The 17,265-nt window shown below is 48.0% G+C and overlaps 1 protein-coding gene across 1 annotated transcript; it reads right to left on the bottom strand.

Moving 5' to 3' along the window:
- Positions 1-12,861: 12,861 nt before the first annotated feature.
- DUSP9 (dual specificity phosphatase 9) lies at positions 12,862-15,336 on the bottom strand. Its single transcript, XM_055565121.1, has 3 exons — positions 14,970-15,336; positions 13,346-13,795; positions 12,862-13,187 (listed from the first exon to the last, which is right to left on the bottom strand). The coding sequence occupies exons 1-3, from the start codon at positions 15,334-15,336 to the stop codon at positions 12,862-12,864; spliced, it is 1,143 nt and encodes a 380-aa protein (XP_055421096.1).
- Positions 15,337-17,265: the final 1,929 nt, after the last annotated feature.

The raw sequence follows: 17,265 nt of genomic DNA, 5'->3' as shown, positions 1-17,265 counted from the left end.
TCAGCTTATGATGAGTTTATTGGGATGTAACCCCATCGGAAATTGAGGAGATCTGTATTTACAGTTTACATCATCACAATCTAATTCCAGAACATTTTCATCACCCCAGAGGAAAATGCTGTACCCGTTAGTGGTAACTCTCCACTTCCCCTTCCCCAGCCCCTGGCAAAGACTGATTTACTTTCTGTCTCTGTGGATTTGACTTTTCAGATATTTTACATAAATGGAATCCTAACATGTGGCTCTTTGTGTCTGGCTTATTTCATTAAGCATAATGATTTCAAAGTTCATCCACGTTGCAATGTGTATCAGTACTTCATTTATTTTTATAGCTGAACAATGTTCCATTGTATGGATAGATCATGTTCTATTTATCCACGGATCCACTGATGGACATTTGAGTTGTTTACACCTTTTAGCTATTGTGAATAATGCTGCTATGATCATTTCTGTGCAAGCTTTTGTGTGGACATACGTTTTCAGTTGCCTTATTTGATAGAACTCACCAGTGAAGATTTCTGGAGTTGGATTTTCTTTGTGGGAAGACTTTCAATTACTATATCCACGTATTTGCTTGTTATAAGCCTATTGAGATTTTCCATTTCATTTAAAGTCAGTTTTGATCATTTGTGTCTTTTTCCATTTCATCTGAATTGTCTTAATTTGTTGGCATAACGTTTGCCTTATGATCGTTAACATTTTTTAGTTCAGTAGTAATGTCCCTCTTTTCATTCTAGACCTTGGTAACCTATTTTTTTTTTTTTTTTTTTTGCTCATTGCGTAGTCTAGGTTCCCCAACCAGGGATTGAACCTGAGCCTATGGTAGTGAAAGCACTGAGTCCGAGGTAATCTTTTTTTCTTGATCAGTCTAGGTAAAATCAACTGTGTTGGTCTTTTCAAAAAACCAACTTTTGTTTTCACTGATTTTCTGTAGTTTTCCTATTTTCTAATTCATTTCTGCACTTATCTTACCTCTGCTTGTTTCAGATTTAGTTTGCTTTTCTTTTTCTAGTTTATTAAGATTTATCATTTGGCCATTGATTTGAGACTTTTTTGTTGTTGTTGGTATAGGCATTTAAAGCTCTAAATTTCTCTTGTAAACAATATATATTCAATAGTTGAATCTTGTTTTTTTGACTCTCTGATTTTTGATTGGGATGTTTAGACCATGAATATTTAATGTAGTGATTGATATGACTGAATTTACATTTGCCATTTTGCTATTGGTTTCTCTGTATCTTCTGTCTTTTTGTTGCTCTCTTCCTCCTAGACTGCCTTCTTTTGTGTTAAATGTTTTTTAGTGTACCTTTTTTTCTTCTGTTGATTTTTAACTATATGCTTTTGAATTGAAGTTGCAATACAATATATATCTTAAGTAATTATAATCTACTTCATATTAACACTCATTTAATTTGGGTAAAATGTAGAGACTTTTCTCTAACATAGCTCCATTCCTGCCTTCCTCTTTTGTGTTATTAATGTCATATATATATTACATCTATATAGATTATCATAGAAACTCAACATGACAGTGTTATAGCTATTGCTTTATATCAATACACTCTTACTTTTTTTTGAAGAAGTTAGGAGAAGAAAGTTAGGAGAGACATTTGTATTAACCCAGATTTTAATCATTTTGGCTCCTCTTCATTTCTTCTTGTGAATTCAACTTACTAACTGGTGTCAGCCTGAAGGACTTTTTTTAGTATTTCTTGTAAAGAAGTATGCTGCTAAGTCACTTCAGTCATGTCTGACTCTGTGCGATCCCAGAGACGGCAGCCCACCAGGCTCTCCCGTCCCTGGGATTCTCCAGGCAAGAACACTGGAGTGGGTTGCCATTTCCTTCTCCAATGCATGAAAGTGAAAAGTGAAAGTGAAGTTGCTCAGTCGTGTCCGACTCCTAGCGACCCCATGGACTGCAGCCTACCAGGCTCCTCCGTCCATGGGATTTTCCAGGCAAGAGTACTGGAGTGGGGTGCCATTGCCTTCTCCAAAAGAAGTATAGTAGCAATGAATTCTCCCAGTCTTTGTTTACCAGGAAATGTCTTTTTTTAACCTTCAATTTTTTTAGGTATAGTTTTGCTAGATACAGAATTTTTGATGGGTACTCTTCTTTTCTTTCAACTCTTTGATTATATCACTTCACTGTCTTTTGGCCTCCATTATTTCTGATGAGTAGTTAACTGTTAATTTTATTATGGTTTTCTTCTACATGGGTCATTTTTCTCCTATTCCTTTCAAAATTGTCTATCTTTGGCTTTCAACAGTTTGACTGTAAAGTGTCTATGACTATCTCTTTATCTTATTTGGGGTTCATTGAACTTCTTGGATCTGATTAATGTTCCTCATAAAATATTGGAAGTTTTGGTCTTGTTTCTTCAAATACTTATTCTGACCCTGTTCTTCAAAACCCCCCAATACACATATTTTAGAATGTTTGATATTGTTCCAGAGGTGTCTGAAGTGCTATCATTTTTCTCTCCATTCTCCAGATTGTATAGTGTATATTAATATTGTTGATCTATTTTCAAGGTCAGTAGTAATTTCTTATGACATCTTGAACCTACTCTTGAATACTTCTAAAGAAGTTGTCATTTCAATTATTGCACTATTTAAAGCTATTTTCATTTAGTTATCATTTCTTAATTTGTGTATCCATATTGAGAATCTCTGTTGATTTGTTGTTGTCATCATACTTTCCTTTAACTCTTTAAACATGGCTTCCTTTAGTACTTTGAACCTATTTATAATATGTGCTTTGAAGTTATCATCTGCTAATTCTAGCATCTGGAAACACTCAGAGACAGTTTCTGTTGACTTCTTTCCCTAATGTGGATCATACTTTATTGTTTCTTTGCATGTTTTACAATTCTTTTGTTGAAAATTGAACTTTTAAACAAATATTTATTTCTTTTTTTTAAAATTTAATTTAATTTTTTAAAATTTTATTTTATTTTTAAATTTTACATAATTGTATTAGTTTTGCCAAATATCAAAATGAATCCGCCACGGGTATACATGTGTTCCCCATCCTGAACCCTCCTCCCTCTTCCCTCCCCATTCCATCCCTCTGGGTCGTCCCAGTGCACCAGCCCCAAGCATCCAGTATCCTGCATCGAACCTGGACTGGCAACTCGTTTCATACATGATATTTTACATGTTTCAATGCCATTCTCCCAAATCTTCCCACCCTCTCCCTCTCCCACAGAGTCCATAAGACTGATCTATACATCAGTGTCTCTTTTGCTGTCTCGTACACAGGGTTATTGTTACCATCTTTCTAAATTCCATATATATGCATTAGTATACTGTATTGGTGTTTTTCTTTCTGGTTTGCTTCACTCTGTATAATAGGCTCCAGTTTCATCCACCTCATTAGAACTGATTCAAATGTATTCTTTTTAATGGCTGAGTAATACTCCATTGTGTATATGTACCATAGCTTTCTTATCCATTCATCTGCTGATGGACATCTTGGTTGCTTCCATGTCCTGGCTATTATAAACAGTGCTGCGATGAACATTGGGGTACATGTGTCTCTTTCCCTTCTGGTTTCCTCAGTGTGTATGCCCAGCAGTGGGACTGCTGGATCATAAGGCAGTTCTATTTCCAGTTTTTTAAGGAATCGCCACACTGTTCTCCATAGTGGCTGTACTAGTTTGCATTCCCACCAACAGTGTAAGAGGGTTCCCTTTTCTCCACACCCTCTCCAGAATTTAGTACTTGTAGACTTTTGGATCACAGCCATTCTGACTGGTGTGAAATGGTACCTCATAGTGGTTTTGATTTGCATTTCTCTGATAATGAATGATGTTGAGCATCTTTTCATGTGTTTGTTAGCCATCTGTATGTCTTCTTTGGAGAAATGTCTATTTAGTTCTTTGGCCCATTTTTTGATTGGGTCCTTTATTTTTCTGGAGTTGAGCTGTAGGAGTTGCTTATATATTCTTCAGATTAGTTGCTTGTCAGTTGCTTCATTTGCTATTATCTTCTCCCAATCTGAAGGCTGTCTTTTCACCTTGCTAATAGTTTCCTTTGATGTGCAGAAGCTTTTAAGGTTAATTAGGTCCCATTTGTTTATTTTTGCTTTTATTTCCAATATTCTGGGAGGTGGGTCATAGAGGATCCTGCTGTGATGTATGTCAGGGAGTGTTTTGCCTATGTTCTCCTCTAGGAGTTTTATAGTTTCTGGTCTTACGTTGAGATCTTTAATCCATTTTGAGTTTATTTTTGTGTATGGTGTTAGAAAGTGTTCTAGTTTCATTCTTTTACAAGTGGTTGACCAGGTTTCCCAGCACCACTTGTTAAAGAGATTGTCTTTAATCCATTGTATATTCTTGCCTCCTTTGTCAAAGATAAGGTGTCCATATGTGCGTGGATTAATCTCTGGGCTTTCTATTTTGTTCCATTGATCTATATTTCTGTCTTTGTGCCAATACCATACTGTCTTGATAACTGTGGCTTTGTAGTAGAGCCTGAAGTCAGGTAGGCTGATTCCTCCAGTTCCATTCTTCTTTCTCAAGATCGCTTTGGCTATTCGAGGTTTTTTGTATTTCCATACAAACTGTGAAATCATTTGTTCTAGCTCTGTGAAGAATACTGTTGGTAGCTTGATAGGGATTGCATTGAATCTATAGATTGCTTTGGGTAGTATACTCATTTTCACTATATTGAGTCTTCCAATCCATGAACATGGTATATTTCTCCATCTGTTAGTGTCCTCTTTGATTTCTTTCACCAGTGTTTTATAGTTTTCTATATATAGGTCTTTAGTTTCTTTAGGTAGATATATTCCTAAGTATTTTATTCTTTCTGTTGCAATGGTGAATGGAATTGTTTCCTTAATTTCTCTTTCTGTTTTCTCATTATTAGTGTATAGGAATGCAAGGGATTTCTATGTGTTGATTTTATATCCTGCAACTTTACTATAGTCATTGATTAGTTCTAGTAATTTTCTGGTGGAGTCTTTAGGGTTTTCTATGTAGAGGATCATGTTATCTGCAAATAGTGAGAGCTTTACTTCTTCTTTTCCAATTTGTATTCCTTTTATTTCTTTTTCTGCTCTGATTGCTGTGGCCAAAACTTCCAAAACTATGTTGAATAGTAATGGTGAAAGTGGGCACCCTTGTCTTGTTCCTGACTTTAGAGGAAATGCTTTCAATTTTTCACCATTGAGGATAATGTTTGCTGTGGGTTTGTCATATATAGCTTTTATTATGTTGAGGTATGTTCCTTCTATTCCTGCTTTCTGGAGAGTTTTGATCATAAATGGATGTTGAATTTTGTCAAAGGCTTTCTCTGCATCTATTGAGATAATCATATGGTTTTTATTTTTCAATTTGTTAATGTGGTGTATTACATTGATTTGAGGATATTGAAGAATCCTTGCATCCCTGGGATAAAGCCCACTTGGTCATGGTGTATGATCTTTTTCATGTGTTGTTGGATTCTGATTGCTAGAATTCTGTTAAGGATTTTTGCATCTATGTTCATCAGTGATATTGGCCTGTAGTTTTCTTTTTTTGTGGCATCTTTGTCAGGTTTTGGTATTAGGGTGATGGTGGCCTCATAGAATGAGTTTGGAAGTTTACCATCCTCTGCAATTTTCTGGAAGAGTTTGAGCAGGATAGGTGTTAGCTCTTCTCTAAATTTTTGGTAGAATTCAGCTGTGAAGCCATCTGGACCTGGGCTTTTGTTTGCTGGAAGATTTTTGATTACAGTTTCAATTTCCGTGCTTGTGATGGGTCTGTTAAGATTTTCTATTTCTTCCTGGTCGAGTTTTGGAAAGTTGTACTTTTCTAAGAATTTTTCCATTTCTTCCACGTTGTCCATTTTATTGGCATATAATTGTTGATAGTACTCTCTTATGATCCTTTGTATTTCTGTGTTGTCTGTTTTAAACAAATATTTATTTCTTTGGCTGTGCTGGGTCTTAATTGTGGCATGTGGGATCTTTAGTTGTGGCACGTGTGATCTAGTTCTCTGACTAGGAATGGAGCCTGAGACCCCAGCATTGGGAGTGTGGAGACTTAGCCACTGGACAACAAGGAAGTCCCCCCAAATTGAACATTTTAGACAATCAGATCAGATCAGATCAGATCAGTCGCTCAGTCGTGTCCGACTCTTTGCGACCCCATGAATCACAGCACGCCAGGCCTCCCTGTCCATCACCAACTCCCAGAGTTCACTGAGACTCACATCCATCAAGTCAGTGATGCCATCCAGCCATCTCATCCTCTGTTGTCCCCTTCTCCTCCTGCCCCCAATCCCTCCCAGCATCAGAGTCTTTTCCAATGAGTCAACTCTTCGCATCAGGTGGCCAAAGTACTGGAGTTTCAGCTTTAGCATCATTCCTTCCAAAGAAATCCCAGGGCTGATCTCCTTCAGAATGGACTGGTTGGATCTCCTTGCAGTCCAAGGGACTCTCAAGAGTCTTTTCCAACACCACAGTTCAAAAGCATCAATTCTTCGGCACTCAGCCTTCTTCACAGTCCAACTCTCACATCCATACATGACCACAGGAAAAACCATAGCCTTGACTAGACGAATCTTTGTTGACAAAATAATGTCTCTGCTTTTGAATATGCTATCTAGGTTGGTCATAACTTTCCTTCCAAGGAGTAAGCGTCTTTTAATTTCATGGCTGCAGTCACCATCTGTAGTGATTTTGGAGCCCAGAAAAATAAAGTCTGACACTGTTTCCACTGTTTACCCATCTATTTCCCATGGGATGCCATGATCTTCGTTTTCTGAACGTTGAGCTTTAAGCCAACTTTTTCACTCTCCACTTTCACTTTCATCAAGAGGCTTTTGAGTTCCTCTTCACTTTCTGCCATAAGGGTGGTGTCATCTGCATATCTGAGGTTATTGATATTTCTCCCGGCAATCTTGATTCCAGCTTGTGCTTCTTCCAGTCCAGCTTTTCTCATGATGTACTCTGCATATAAGTTAAATAAACAGGGTGACAATATACAGCCTTGACGAACTCCTTTTCCTATTTGGAACCAGTCTGTTGTTCCATGTCCAGTTCTAACTGTTGCTTCCTGACCTGCATACAAATTTCTCAAGAGGCAGGTCAGGTGGTCTGGTAATCCCATCTCTTTCAGAATTTTCCACAGTTTGTTGTGATCCACACAGTCAAAGGCTTTGGCATAGTCAATAAAGCAGAAATAGATGTTTTTCTGGAACTCTCTTGCTTTTTCCATGATCCAGCGGATGTTGGCAATTTGATCTCTGGTTCCTCTGCCTTTTCTAAAACCAGCTTGAACATCAGGAAGTTCACGGTTCACATATTGCTGAAGCCTGGCTTGGAGAATTTTGAGCATTACTTTACTAGCGTGTGAGATGAGTGCAATTGTGCAGTAGTTTGAGCATTCTTTGGCATTGCCTTTCTTTGGGATTGGAATGAAAACTGACCTTTTCCAGTCCTGTGGCCACTGCTGAGTTTTCCAAATTTGCTGGCATATTGAGTGCAGCACTTTCACAGCATCATCTTTCAGGATTTGGAATATAGTTTCTATCAACTCTGGATTATGATATTCCCTTTACCCCTAGAAGTAGTTTTCAGTGTGTGTGTGTGTGTGTGTGAACTTGTTTGTTTGTTGTGTAACTTTTTTGCACTAAGTCTGTGAAACTGTACTGTCTCCCACCCCCAGCTGCAGTCAGTGGTGTCTCTGTTGAGTTAAAAAAAAAACATTTTAAAATGTAAGCCTGGTTTTCTAGGGGCTGCCACATATCTGTCCAGCTTAGTGACCAGTCAATGATTAGTCAGAAACTATGTTGAAAGATCTCAGGCCACTAAGGCTTGTGTGCTCTGATGAATCTGTGTGTGGGCAGGGGAGTTCTTTCAACGTTCAGGTTATTTTCAGGCCTTCCCAGGGTTTTATTTCCCCTGACGCCTTTGAATCTCCTACATACATGTGTATAGCCTCAGTGTAGTCAGGAAAGCATGATTAGATTGGGACCTCTCCATTCTCCAACTAGTCAGGAACACGCTTGCCCCAACCACATTCACAACCTGTCTAGTAGAGCTGAGTTGTTGGCCCTTCCCTGTTGGTCTGCCCCCGAGAAGTTTATTTCCATTGACAATGTCCCTGGGTGTGGATATTCCCCACCAAATTGACTTAGCCCCCTTCAAACCTAGGCAGAGAAGCTGCTGGTTTTCATGAGCTGCCTTGTACTGGTAGAACCTCCATGACAAACTGAGCTGGGAAGGATGGGAGCAACTCTAGGCCAGAATGCCACAGATTCCCACAGTTCGCCTTCTCATTTTATTATATACCTTTGGTTAAGTTCTAGATCATAAAGGTATTTGTCAGCTTTGTCCAGCTTTATTGTTTTTTTTTTTTTTTTTTGAGGTTATTTGTTGATATCATCACTTGGCCATAGCTAGAAGTCCTGACTTTTCAATATTTTCCTTTTCTGTCCTATCATTTAGATGTACCAGTTTTTTAATTTTTATTTTTGTGTATTCTTTTTTTTTGGCTGGGCTGCATGGCATGGGGGATCTTAGTCCCCCATCCAGGAATTGAGCCCATTCTGCACCATCATGGAAGTCTCTAGATGTCCCTCCTACAAACTGCTTATGGGTGGATTTTTAAAAATCTTGTCTTCAGTTGAAGAATTTAGTCAATTTTGTTTAGTGATGTTTGGCCTAATTTCTAAAATCTTATTTTGTGCTTTCTACTTATTCCAATGTTTCTATTTCCTTATTTTCCTCTTTTGACTTTTGAATTGAGATTTTTTTCCTTGTTATTATATGATATTTTCCTCTACTAGTTTGAAAGTAGTATACTCTATTTATATTCTTTTAGCAATTACTCTAGAAAACCTAGCATGCATTTTTGTCTTAACAAAGCTTAAAGTTAATACTGATATGACCATGAAGGAATAACATGGTCCAGAATTTCCCTCCCTCCATACATGATTGGAAAACTTGGCAGATATATGAATCAACCGTTTTAAGGTGGTGAAGACCTGGTGGTACCAGAGAGAAAGGAAACAAATGAGGTGAATTCCACCACCAAGACTTTCTGACTGAGAGAGAAGAAGCATAAAAATGTAATCTGTAATGATAAAGAATCAGTCAATCAAAACAGACCCAGGGAATTTCCAGTCTATTATCTGGCATGTGAGGAGCCTGGGAGTCATCACTTGATGCTAACAACAAGAAAATGTTGAACAAACTGAAAAACCAACAACTGTTTTTAGATCCATTAGAGAACAGAGGTCAAATGGCAAAGTATTGCTCACAAAACTGAAGAAACAGACAGGTGGATACAGAAAATCACAATTTACCAGAGCAGAAACTTGTGAGTGGGTACAGTGTTGGGGTAGGAAAACCTGAGCTTTAACTAATGATTTGCTGGAGGCTAGTGTGGAGAAGGTTGAGAGTTAAAAACTGCAAGGAGCCTAATCTTAGGGAGGCTCTCACCTCCTACACTTTTGTGAGTTTTACCTCTAGGAGTCCCATCAGATTCTCACAGTGAATACTGGAGAACAATCTCCTCATGTTTCCGGTTGGGGGAGAGGGGAAAGTTGACACTTTGAAATACACCAGAGCATTCTGTTCTTAACAAAGCCTGTTCTGAAGACAAACCATTATACCAGAGTCTGACCTATTGGGGTTTTATTAGAGTCTAAGGGACTTGGGGGAAGGGAAATATCCAACTTCAGCCCCCTCTAGCCATCCTAGCCCACCTTGGAGAGGGGGCACTGATAAGCACTTGCAAAGGTCACAACCCAGAAGCACAGGCTCACCAAAACACTGAGAGCTAACCATTGGACTGCAGAACGCTTCCCCTTCCACCACTAGTAAGTAAAGACCTCCTTCCTGCAGCTCCTTTACCCAGGACATCGTGCCTGACTTTCAACCAGAAAATTGCAAGGCACACTAACGGGCAAAACCCTCCACAGTTTGAAGAGACAGAGCAAGCATCAGAACCAGACTCAGCTATGGCAGGGATGTTGGAATTACCAGACCAGTCATTTCAAATACTATGATAAATACGCTAAGGGCTCTGATAGAGAAGCAGATATCATGGAAGAACTTGGCCATAATTAGCTACAAGGCAGGATGGAAAATCAAGTTTCTGGTTGGGAACCAAGATTCCCCATGAACCTTTGGAGATTTTACTTCTAAAAGGGGGAAGGTCAGAAATCCAACATAGATTTCATTGAGCTAAAATTGAGGTGTGGGCAGGGCTGCATTCCTTGAAAAGTCTCAAGGAAAGAATCAGTTGTCTTGCCTTTTCCACCTTCTAGAGAGCACCCGCATTCCTTGGCTGGGTCCCCTTCATCTTTCTTCAAAGCCAGCAGTGTTGTATCTTGGAATCTCTCTGACTCTGACCTCTTTTCTATCATTGCATCTCATCTCACTCTCCTGTGGCCCTCTTTCCCTTATAAAGATGCATTTAGGCCCCACCTGGGCAACCCAGGACAATCTCCCCATCTCAAGATCCGTGACTTAATCACATCTGCAGAGTCCCTTTTTGCCATATGCACAGGATTCCAGGATTCCCATGAGGCCATCTTGGGGTGGGGGGCAGGATACTGTGCTGAAGACACCTGTTGAGAGCACAGCACCGCCCTTCAAAAGTCCTGGCTTTATGTGTGGGCCCAGGTGGTATCTCCCATCCCATGATTGGTGTCTGGAAAGCCATGGAAAGCTGTCCCAGGAGAAAGGATGGGCTCTGGCTCCTGGGTGTAGATGCCCCTGGGTCAGGTGCTGGCCCCAGAGCTGACTCACTTCTCTGGACTCAAGTATCATTCCTGATCTTGGAGGCTTTCACTTGTTTCCCTACCAGCTCAGCCATTCATGCAAACAGGTTTTTAGGTTCATTCTCCATTTTAGAGGTTCTGGACCAGGAGGGTGGCTCTAGACCTGTGGGCCACATTGCCCATAAAGTCTCCAGTGACTTCTCACACCGTGCTTGTTTCTGCCCACCCTCCAGCTCCCTTCCACTTCCAGCTGTGTCTCTGTCACCAGGAATTGTGACTTTAGAATGGCTGCTCCAGCTCCAGTGTGCAGAAGGCCCTGGAGGAGGCCAGAGAGGAGCAAGGCCGTGCTGTCGCTTCAGGTGACCCAGTGGCCTCCGCATGCTCCCCCAGCCCCCAGCCCCGGCCTCTGGAGTCCCAACTCCATCCTGTGTCAGCCAGAGGGCCGCACGCTGGGACGAGCAGTCTTCCCACATCCCTCACCAGCTTGGGTCTTCCTGTGGCTCCATCTCCTTGTCCTGGGGCTTGGGTTTGGCTCCTCACTGAGTCTCGGGGCTCAAGTGCCCACCCCTCATGGTCACACCTGGGCCCTTGCTCCCCCCGTCTGTTTGCCACCCTGGGGACCTGACGTCATTTGCTGCATCACCAGATCTCAGTGCCTCCCTCCCACTCTGGGAAGCTGACCGTGAGCAGGAGGCCTCTGACTTGCAGCTGCATGCTAGTCTGCAGCCTGCGTCCTAGTCCCAAGCCATGGGGCATGGAATTGGAGTTCAGTGGCTTGTGAGTACAGGAGGGGTTCAGCCAGAGGCTGGGCAGTGTGGATGCTGGATGGCACATGACAGTGGTGACGGGGTGTGGTGTGTGAATCCCCCATGCACCCCCTTCCCCAGGCCTCCCTCCCCACCTTCCCCCCCAGACTCTCCAAGGTGCTCAGGATCTCAACAGAAACCATTTATTGAGGAACAATTAAAGAAAGCAACCACGCTGTGGATTCCCCAGGGTGAGATGGCCTGGCCACGGGGACTGCTGGTCCTGGGCTGGGTTCGTAAGCCAAGAGGGTGTGTGTGTGCAAGTGCTGATACATGGACACACAGACATACATGCACACAGGCTGCTCATCAGGGAGATGTACTGCAATGAATGACTGTGTGTGTGTGTGTGTGTGTGTGTGTGTGTGAAGCTTGGCCCTTTCCCCACCCCCGAATCCAACCAGGGCTGCGTGGGACCCACAGCAGCAAATTCCAGGCTGTCTTCTCCCCCTCCCCCACCCAGCTCTTGCTTAGACCCCATCTCCTCCAGCAGCAGTCTGACCACCCTCAGTCACAAAGAGCCCCAGTGATCCTGTCAAGACATCTGGGGGAAGAGGAAAAAAAAAAAAAACATCTTTTCAAATATCAAGTGGATAAACAGTCAGGGCGCCAGATGTGAGGCCGGGAACCTGCCCAGCGGCTCCTGGTGAGGAGCGCACCCAGATACGGATGGTCCCCATGGCTGCGGGGTGGCTGCTGAGTCTCCAGGTCATGTCCCCTGGGAGTCCCCCCACCCGACCCCCCCATCCCAAGAGACCTCAGGCCCCTGTGGAGGAGCAGCAGGTGACTATGCTGGTGGTGGTGGTGGTCTAGCCATGGGGCAACAGGAATGGGGCTGGGAGCAGGTCTCTGTGGCCATAAGAGGCGCATGCCCTTCCTGAATGGGAGACCCCGGGGAGGCTCAGGAGTTGGCCGAGCACACATCTCCTGGGCCCTGGGAACCGGCAGCCACCTGGAATTGTCCCTCGGAATGGGAATCCACGCCCCACCTCCAACCACCCCCCACAAAAGAAAAGTAACAGTCATAGAACAGGCAGGTTCTGGAGCGGGGTTCCGCCCCAAAGTGGCGCGGGTCAGGCCGGTGGCCCCAGGCCTGGCCCGTAGGCACGTTTAATAGGATTCCCCGCGGATGTTTCCAGTGGGTAGGACAGGGCTGTCCCCACCGCCACCCTGGAGGGGGTCCCCAGCCTCTGCCTCGTCCCACAGCCCCGAATGAGGTATTGTGCTCTCCCCCCACCTCCCCCCCCGCCCCCGCTTAGGCCAAGCCCCCTCTGGCCTCTTCCCCAGCACGTGGGTGGCTGGGCTGGGCACACCCGCTGGAGGGTGCCCTGGGGCCCTATGTGGCATCCAGCTCGAAGACACCATCGCTGGTTGGGGTGGTGAAGAAAGAGGGGGGATCAGAGGCGGCTGACTCCTGCCCCCCACTGCCCCTCTCCCGGGCACGGCGCTCTTCCAGTTGCAGGCTGCGCTCGAAGTCCAGCAGCTGCCCCATGAAGCTGAAGTTGGGCGAGATGTTGGACTTCTTCCTCTTGACCAGATCGTAGGCATCGTTGAGTGAGAGGTGCAGCTTCTGCATGAGGTAGGCCACGGTGACAGTGACGGACCGGCTGACACCCGCCAGACAGTGAACGAGCACCCCGCAGTTCTGCGACAAGGCCTCGTCTAGTGGGGGCAGATGGGGGCCCTGTGTGAGATGGCCCATCGCGGGGATCACATCCTAGGAGCCGCCGGGCCCCAGCAGGGCCATCCTGGGCTGGGCCCAGGGGGAAGGCAGGCCTGGGGGGGCTGGGGAAGGAGTGGGGAGGGCGGAGTGGACTCACCGATGAATGCGATGGCCTCCGGAAAGAACTGGGACAAGTTCTGGCTCCAGTGGTCCGAGATGGGGATCTGCTTGTAGTGAAAGTCGCCATTCTTCTCGAAGAGGTTGGGGAGGTTGGGGGTGACATTGAGGATGTAGCGGATGCCCAGCTTGGCCAAGCTCTCCACGTTGGCTGAATCACGGGCGCTGCCCAGGTAGAGGTTGGGCAAGATCTGGACAGGGAAGGACGGCAGCAGCCCCGCTGGGGGGGGTGTGGCGCCCTCCGAATCCAGGCCGCAGCTCATGGCATCACGGTCAGGCTCGGAATCCGCATCAGAGCAGTCGGAGCTCAGGCACAGGCCCCCCAGCCCCACCACTGGGCTGGGCAGTGGGGCCATGCTCGGGCCCCCCCGACGGTCGAGGCTGGTCTCACAGAGGTGAGGGCACTCGGCCTGGAATCTGCTGAAGCCACCTGGGAGAGGGGATGAAACGAGGGGCCCATTGAGGTGGCCTCCCGGGCAGCTAAGTGCCCTGGCTGGGGTTAGGGATGCAATCCTAGATCCTTCTGATGTCTGAAGAGGTGGGTGGGCAGATGTACCCAAGGGGCACTCAGGAGTGAGCAGCCTTGACCTACGTGGTGTCCCAAGTGGTGTCCCTGGAGCCGGTCCTCTGGACGGCAAGCCAAAGAGGATCTCACATCCCTGAGGCCAAGCCAAGGCAGGCGTGAGGGCTCAACACATAGTGCCAGCCTTGGGAAGGACAGCAGGCATCAGTTAAAGACGAGGAAAGGTTCAGATGTGAGTTGTCTGCCTGGGTGATTCCCGAGATCAGGGGCCAGGGCACAGCCATGTCTGCGTGCTCTTCAGAGAGCCTTGGAGAGCATGTAGCGTGCCACCTGGATGGTCCCAAGGTGCTCAGAAGGGAACATCTCCATCTCCAAATAACTACTATTTTCCCCGGACTGGGGGGGTGGGCGGCGCTAGAAATCCAACATGTTCTATATTGCTATATCCCTGCGCATTCAGAATTGAGCAAGGGACGACAGTACAATGACCCTCCTCAATGGGGAGAGGGGTCTAGGTTCCTGGAAATCCCGTCTCTATCCTGGATCTCTGAGGCAGAGGGTGTGTTTGGCTTGGCAAGGAGCCAACACGCCTGTGTCTGTCCATCGCCTCCCCCAGCCCTGCGCTGACCATGGCAGGGGGAGGGGAAGCGGGGAAGGTCTCTGCCATTGCAGCTTCCCTCCCTGTCGTCCCCCCCACCCCGCCCCCGCCCCCGTCTTCCCCTCCCCCTTCCAGACCCTTCGGTGAGTAGGGGGGATTTGTCCTGGGGCTCCAGCCTCCTTTACCCATGGCTGAGCAGCTGGGGGAGGGGGGCGATAGGGACCCGCTGGGGTTCCTGGAGCCAGGTCAGATCAGATTCTCCCATTTTCCAGGCTCAGAAACTGGGGCTCCCAAGAGTGAAGGGCTTCCCCAAGGTCACGCTCAGAGGAGGACAGACTCTCATCTCCACTTTGGACCACAGGAGGTCGGGCTCGCCCACGATCAGATGGATTCGGCTGGCCCTCCGAAGGTGGGGTCCTGTGCTCCCCGGGCAGGGGTCCTCCCCAGACGGGTGCCCGCCCGCCGCCCACCACCGGTACCTACCCTGTAGGTAGTAGGCCAGGTAGCCTTCCTCCCGAAGCTTCTGCAGCAGAGTGCCCAGCACCGAGTCGGCCTCCCACTCCTCGGCCTCGGCCTCGGTGCGCCGGTGCCGGCCCCCGCCCTGGTCGTACAGGAGCACCGGGGCGGGGGGCGGTGGCTGCAGCGGCGGCCCCGGTAGTAGCGCTCGCACCGACAGGCTCCCTCGCCGCAGGCGGCGCAGCAGCAGCGCGGGCAGGGCCACGCTCAGCGCCCCGCCGATGCGCGCCGACTCGTAGAGCTCACGGCTGCGGCAGTCAAGCAGCAACAGCCGCGGGCGCGGGGGCGACAGCTCCCGGCGCAGCCACAGGCACGAGCGGCCCAGACCCTCCATGGCTTCGCGGCTCCCGGCACGTCGGGCTTCCGGAGCTGCTGAGAGAGGGAAGGCACGAGACATGAGCCCGCGATCTGCGCGCCCAGAAACAGGGCGCCTGGGGTCTCGCGGGGGAGTCCTTCTATCGCCGGATCTTCTCCTGCCTCTCCCACGGCATGCCCAAAGGCACCCCCGTGCGCCCCAAGAAAAATGCCCCAGGCAGCCACTCGAGTGCCCCACCGGAGAAGGGAAATGCGAGAGGTGCCCCAGCCGAGGAAGGCTGAGCGTCCGACGGCCCCCTTTGAGAGCCGCTAGGGTCCCTCCTGGCCCCTCGGAGGGGTTCAGGCCCCTTCCTGCGTCTCTCACGCCCGCGATCACTCCCCGCTTTCCAGCTTCCGACTGGGGGGGACCGCGTGCGCTGGGGGGCGGCGGGGAGAGGGGCTCTAGGCCGAGATCGTCCCCACGGCCCGCCGGGGCCGGGGAGATACAGGCGGTGCCCAGGCGCTGGCCCTCGGCAGGCGGGACCTCTCCGGGCTGCCCGACTCCACCCGGAGAAAACAAAAGGAGAGACCTGGAGCGTGATCCCGCGGCGAGCGATCGCTCGCGGATGTCCTGGACACAGCCACCGCGGCTCGAGGGGCGTCGTTCCCGGGCTGGGTTGCCCCGGCCCCGGCCACTGGGAAGAGGGAAGGATGGCAGAAAGAGCGCGCCGCACGTGGAGACAAGTCCACCGCCGCCTGCGCGCACCGGCAGCTTCCTGGCACTGCGACCCAGCTTCCTACCTTGGAAGCCAGTTGCCTTTGGACGTGGAGTTGCCTTTGGAGGGGCGGGGCGGTGGGGGCGGGCTCAGGGGGGCCAGCGAGCCAACGGGTGCCCTTGAAAGCTGGTGAGTGGGCCCCCGCAAGTGGCCTGCTGGGCCGGGGCTTCCACCCAAGCGGGACAGGGCCAGGGGCAGAGGCCAAGGGCAGGTCAGGGGCCCAGCAGGGGACCAACTGCAGCTCCCCTGGCCGGCGCCAGCCAGGCCCCTGGAGGCAGGGGGAGGGGTGTGGACAAGAGCCCTGTGCCCCAGCCCCAGAGGCTACCTCCAGCCAGGCTCACTTGGGGTGCCCCTGGACCATCTCCTCCTGGGACTGGACTTTAGTGGCTTCATCCATATAACAGACTCATCACCACGGCTTCCAGGGAAATGGTGGAGGGGAAAAGGAAGCGGAACCACAAATCTATTGCTGCCTTCTGGCCAGAGCTCGGCCCAGAGTTAGCTGGAAGGCTGGGCAGGCAAAGGGCAGCTTTGGGGCACCCCAGTAGCTTCACTGGCATGAGCCAGGCCAAAGACTCCAAGAGCCCTGCCCTACTGATCCTGGAAGTCAGCCTGGCTTCTCGGGCTGCCTCCTCCCTAGTCAAGAGTCAAGGCGTTTCTACTGAAATGTCTCTCACTTCTGTACTGTCCCCTCTGCCTCTGTGCTGGCCCAGGTCGCCATCAGGGCTTTCAAAGCCTTCTCCCCATCTCCAGGCCTGTTTGCCTCAACTCCCCTCAGCCCTGCCCTGCAGCAAAGGCCCCACGGTGGCCTCCAGAACCTTCTGTGGACATAGGACGATGAACCGGCAGGGCACACTTGGGCCCTTGCTTGCAAGGCACTCCCAGGCCAGCAGGACAGGTCAGTAATAAACCGAGGGATGGAATGAGAGAATACCAGGTGTGATAAATTCTGAGACAATGAAATGAGGTGGCAGAGCTTCTGAAAAGTCTGGTCTATGTCCCCCCCCCTTTTTTCCCTTAAAGCCCTAAAGCAAATAGGCCAGTTGAAGGAAGGTGTACAGCAGATAAGAGAAAGCTCATACAAATTAATAAAAAAGTTGAGACTCCTATAGGTACATGGGCAAAGTACATGCAGAAAAGACTGCATGAAGGAGCACATGCAACTGGTGCAAGGCATTTTGAGAAAGGTACAA

This window comes from Bubalus kerabau, chromosome X (assembly GCF_029407905.1).
Source record: "Bubalus kerabau isolate K-KA32 ecotype Philippines breed swamp buffalo chromosome X, PCC_UOA_SB_1v2, whole genome shotgun sequence".
Taxonomy (NCBI): domain Eukaryota; kingdom Metazoa; phylum Chordata; class Mammalia; order Artiodactyla; family Bovidae; genus Bubalus; species Bubalus kerabau.
The sequence above is the reverse complement of the archived record's forward strand: the minus strand, read 5'-3'. Positions and strand labels throughout refer to the sequence as shown.

Bases quoted from the DNA above. Each gene is read 5' to 3' on its own strand.
- DUSP9 (XM_055565121.1), bottom strand. From the start codon at position 15,336: ATGGAGGGTCTGGGCCGCTCGTGCCTGTGGCTGCGCCGGGAGCTGTCG. The intron at 13,796-14,969 runs GTAGGTACCGGT...CCCCTCTCCCAG, and splicing joins CCTGGCCTACTACCTACAGG to GTGGCTTCAGCAGATTCCAG. The intron at 13,188-13,345 runs GTGAGTCCACTC...TGCCCCCACTAG, and splicing joins GGAGGCCATCGCATTCATCG to ACGAGGCCTTGTCGCAGAAC.